This window comes from Cucumis sativus, chromosome 1 (genome assembly GCF_000004075.3).
Source record: "Cucumis sativus cultivar 9930 chromosome 1, Cucumber_9930_V3, whole genome shotgun sequence".
Classification (NCBI taxonomy): Eukaryota; Viridiplantae; Streptophyta; class Magnoliopsida; order Cucurbitales; family Cucurbitaceae; genus Cucumis; species Cucumis sativus.
Genome location: NC_026655.2, coordinates 25,423,764 through 25,428,945, shown reverse-complemented (window position 1 = coordinate 25,428,945; position 5,182 = coordinate 25,423,764). Strand labels below are relative to the sequence as shown.

At 30.9% G+C, this 5,182-nt stretch overlaps 1 protein-coding gene across 1 annotated transcript; it reads right to left on the bottom strand.

The window, feature by feature from the left end:
* Nucleotides 1-348: 348 nt before the first annotated feature.
* LOC116402703 (1-aminocyclopropane-1-carboxylate synthase 7-like) lies at nt 349-2,853 on the bottom strand. The gene is given in 4 exon segments (XM_031882556.1): nt 349-1,254; nt 1,257-1,531; nt 2,204-2,490; nt 2,585-2,853. Coding segments are annotated over 4 exon segments (1,335 nt in total). The 5' UTR covers nt 2,765-2,853; the 3' UTR covers nt 349-661.
* Nucleotides 2,854-5,182: the final 2,329 nt, after the last annotated feature.

Genomic DNA, 5,182 nt, shown 5'->3' with positions numbered 1-5,182 from the left:
TTTGAAAAGGAAGAATCAATTAATTAAGTAGTTAAATGCCACGTCAGATGGATTGTTAGGTGGTTAATTACACAAGTCGGCAAAGTGTTATTCTTTCTTAAAAGTGATTTTAATTATATATAATTACCTTCTCTTCCTTAATTAAAGTCAAATTATTACTTATATTACTTACTTATTAGAGCATGTTATGAAAATAACAAATACTATTAATTTAACCTCAATATATATATATATATAATTCATCTTTTTTCTCTCTCCCTAAATTGACACTTGTCTCTAAAATACTCAATCAGATTTTTTTTTCTTTTTCTTGTATTACGTTAATTTTTAACTATAGTTCATATCACATAAAAATACAAATACAAATAGAAACTTTATATATATATTATAACTGAGAAATAAAACTTGCTTTGATAAAAGCAAGAAAACAAAGGATTTCTTTTTTTTTTTCCTCAGTTTAAACCATCAAAATATGACGTATAAATGAAGACAAAAAACCCCAAATTTCTAACAAATATTGGGCACTGTCCACACAAAAGAATCACAATGGTTTTTTTCTCTTTTTTTTCTTTTCTTTTTCTCATAACCATTGTAAAAAATAAAATAAAATAAACTACATCTGTTTTTTTTTCTTCTTATATATATATTTTTAAATATTTTTTTAATTAGCTTCGTTTTCCTTCTTCATCCGTTCCATGAACCGACGTATTCTGTCAAGCGCAACATGCAGCGTTTTTTCACTCATATTAGCAAAACAAACCCTGAACCAACCGGGTTCAGAGCAGTGACATGATGAACCGGGCGAAATATTCAATTTCACTTCCTTCAAGATCCTCTTCCATATCTCAATTTCACCTTCTTTGGTTTTTTTATCTTTCAACAACGGGCTCAAATTCATCCAACAAAACAAACCGGCATTCCCTTCCAAACATTCAATCCCAGCGGTTCGCAGCCCTTCAATTATCATCTCATACCGTTTCTTGAGCCGGTCCCGGTTCATTTTAATATAATTCTCCGTGAACTTCCGGTTCGACAACATGGACGCTAAAAACCGTTGCGTTTGTGAAGATATAAGCGTAAAGCTAGACATCCGGCGAGCGGTGGTGACGACTTTATCGTTGTATGAATAGATCGTGCCGACTCTGAACCCGGGAAGGCCGAGGTCTTTGGAGAGACTGTAGACGATGTGTACACGTTCGGCGTTTTTATAGCCGCGAGATTCCAAAACCTCGGCGACGCTTGTGAACTCGTCGGGGAGAAAACGGAACCGGAATAGATTTCGTCGGATACGAGATGGATGTTTTTGCGTGTAACGAAATCTAGAATGTCTTCGATTGTGGACCGTTGGATCGTTGCTCCGAGTGGATTTGATGGGTTTGTGATTAAAACTCCTCTTACTTTGATTTTCATTTCCGTTGCTGAATTATAAGCTTCTTCTAATGCTTTTGGAGTTATTTGAAAATTGTTTGAACTGTCACAATGAATTGGTACAATTTTCACTCCTGTTCTCCATCTCAAATCTCTGTCAAATCTGGAAAAAGAAACTATATTATTAGTGCATGAAATTATACGAAGAGTCTCGTAAAACTACTTAGTTAACATATTGAGTTATATATATATATATATCTTTAACAGAAAAATGAATACAACTCAAAATGTTGTAAAAATATAGAACAGTTGAAAAAAAAAAACACTCATAAAGTTTTGTGATATGGTTGCAATTATCTTTGATAGCAAGAAGAATAAAGATCTCGTTTTGATAACAATTTAAAAAACTACAATTTTTCTAGTTTTCAAAATTAAGGTTTGGATTTTTGAAGATTTCGGTAGTCTCGTAAAATACACGTTGTTTACATCTTGAGCTAGATATAGTATATCTTTTTGTAGTCCACCCCAGGATAGAAAACATGAGTACAACACAAGAAGACAGTAAAAATATAGGACAACTGAAAGGAAAAAAAACATCCACGAAGTAAAAGTAGATAACAAAATATTCACTCATGTTGTGGAGATGAAATGTTTATAAATTCATTTTTAAAAATCCAACTGAAATACAAGAATCATGAGCCCGTTAAAATTAAACCTTCATACTTGGAAAGTGGTTTGAGAGTTAAATTTTAACGTTTGTTGAGGGTATAGTAATTAGAGTAAAGATTGGTTTTTGAAATGAAATACGAAAACGAACAGGTGATGATGAACTTACCCAGGATAGTAAGGAGTGGGGACAAGCAAAGCATCACCAGGATTTGCAAGAATGAAAGTAAGAAGCTCATTGGCAGCAGTGGCACCAGCAGTTAAAACAACTCGATTTGGGTCAAATTTTGCTCTTCCACCTCTAATTTCTTCCATAAAACTTCCCATTGCACTTCTAAATGAGAAAAGGCCATGATAATCTTGAAACAAAGCATTTTCTCGAAACCCAGAATTTAAATAATTCCCTTCTCCCTCACAGTTTTCCTCCAAATATTCCTCCAATAAATCAAATGACACCTGTTTCATAGATTCCAACACAAACCCAGTTAAAAAAAACCCAAATCTGTTTACAAAACAAAACAAAACAAAATAAAAAGTTGTATATTCTTACTTGATTCTCAGCTAAGCCCATTTGAATAACACCAGAAGGATTTGTTGATTCATTATAAGGATCTTCATCATACGCTTTCCAGCCAGCAAAATACGGCGAATCTTCACCGTGTGTTTCCGACGTTCCAATTCGCGAAAGTTCAACACTTGAATTTTGCTCAATCTCAATCTCAATCGCCATTGATGTTTGTTCTTTTTTCCTTGAGCTCAAATTTAAGGGAAAGAAAGAAGATGAAATAATAACAATTATTATTATTATTATTTCTTTCCCTTCTTGAGAGCCAAAAAGAGAGAAATTGAAATTGAAGTGAAGACTTGTTGAATTGAATGTTGCTCTTACAAAGAGCACCTCTATTTATAGCAAGTTTTTTCCAAAAGAAAAAAACAATCATTGAATTTTCTCTCTCTTGGTATTTTCTTTTTAATACGGAAAATATTTTTGGAGGAATAATAATTAATAATTTGTCATCATATTTTGAATTGGGTTTTAAGATCCAGAGAGAGAGAGAGAGAGAGGCAAAATCGAATCTGGTGGTTGAAGAAAAGGAGTAGGTGTGTTTGTGTGTTATATTAATCTTTTTAATTTTTTGCTAAAAAGGGCTTCTCTCAAAAATCAATCTCTCTTATATTTTGCTTATTGCCCCTCAACTACCTCATTATTAAATTAGTTTTGTAATCTCTTCTCTCTTCCCCATATATATATATTCTAGTTGCTTAGTTTCCTTATCTCTTAAACCTAAGACCCTTGTGCAAAATCCCTGTTGAATTGCATTTCTCTCATAATCCTCTCCCATAATTATACTTTAATTATTTAATTAGGCTATCTTTAGGTGTAATCACTCTTTTGTTAATTAGAAGTACACTTTGTATAAAGATTCACTACGTAATAGAATAATTATAAGTATATATGTGAAAACAATTATCTCTGTTACTATGTATGAGACGTTTTAGAGTGAAATGAAAAATAAAGTCACGAAGGTTTATATCTCAAATATGGAAATATCGTACTACTGTAGTGATATACGAGAGATGGTATCAAAGTTTATGCTCTTGACTTAGTCCCATAGATAGAGTATTTGGGTGTCAAACAAAGATGTAGTGGAGCTAGCCTAAAAAAGAAGTCATGGTGTGTGATGTGCGGTTGAACTCTATCGAATAGGTGATATATGCTTAATGCAACGTAATCATTAACCTAGGTATAAGAGTTACTATTTTTTCACGGAGCCTCAATGATCCTTTGTTCAAATAGCGGAAAATTGTTAGGAATGAGAAGTCAAAGTATCACACTGGTTAAATAATAGAATAAATCACGAGTATAGACGATCTTAAGCATACAATATCTTATTAAGTGTAGAGATATGTTTGGGAAATTCGTTATCTCGAACAAACTCATATGAAAAAAAAAACCACAATTTATCTCGAGGATATCTTCATGATGAAGGCCTAATTGCAAATAGTCAATTTTTTAAAATTGAATATTATTTTGTTAAGGCCCCAATGAAAATCATTCCTATGTGTTTATCCATAATCCCTTCATAATTGTACTTCTCTAATCATCCTTCTTTCTACATAATCAATTCTTTGTACTTAATTATGCAGACCCAAAAGAAGATAATAAAATAATAATAATAATAATTAATAACTTTTAAATTATTTGAATTCCTACACTTCATTAAGACCCAAATAAACATCTCCGAGTTTGTCATGAATTCCCCCACAACTCTACATTATTAGTTATTAATTACCCTACTCTCTTACCTAATCATTTTATTTAGTCAAATGCATCCACTTTATTAACACCCAACATCAAACTTTAACTTACAATTATAGTTTGAATCCATCTTTATTGTCAATTAAGAACTTAGTTCAACACTAGTGAATCTTTTACTTCAATAGTTGTATTAAAATTTTTTTTTTTCTTTTCTCAACATGATAATTAAGGATTAGACATGGTTGGAAATTAATTTAAGATTAGGTTTCTTCTTTTTTTTTTTTTTCTTTTTAAATTTGGGTTGGATGAGAGGGGACCAAAATACCAATGTGTAAAAAAGAAAAAAGAAAGATTAAGATTCTGATTTTCTAAAGAAAAACAATGACAAAAGAAAAGCTTCTTTGAGATCTTATGACCCCACCAACCCATGCATATATAATTTTTCATAATTTTCCCATCATTAGCAACAGAAATTATAACTTTTCAATAATTCCTAAAAACTAAAAACCCAAATCCTATCATTGAAAAAAGTTCTCTTCTATGGGACTAAAAAGAAGAAGAAAAAAAAAAACAATTAATCAAATCAACAATATTATTCCACTTTAATCACCCTCTCTAAACGTTCCTTAATTAAGCTAATAATTAATTATATATTTCATGATTTTTTTTGTTTATAAAAAAACCCCATTATTTTAAATTTCTAAATTTATAGATATATACTTCCAATTTTAGACAATGTCAAGCTAATCTTATGCTCCCTCTTTCATGTATGAGAGATAAAGATACTTGTCAAGATTATGTCCTAAAAAATTAAAAATTGTAAAATTCATCACTTTTTTTTTTTTTTTTGAATTGATCAAACTATATAGAGTTTTAAAACATATAGTT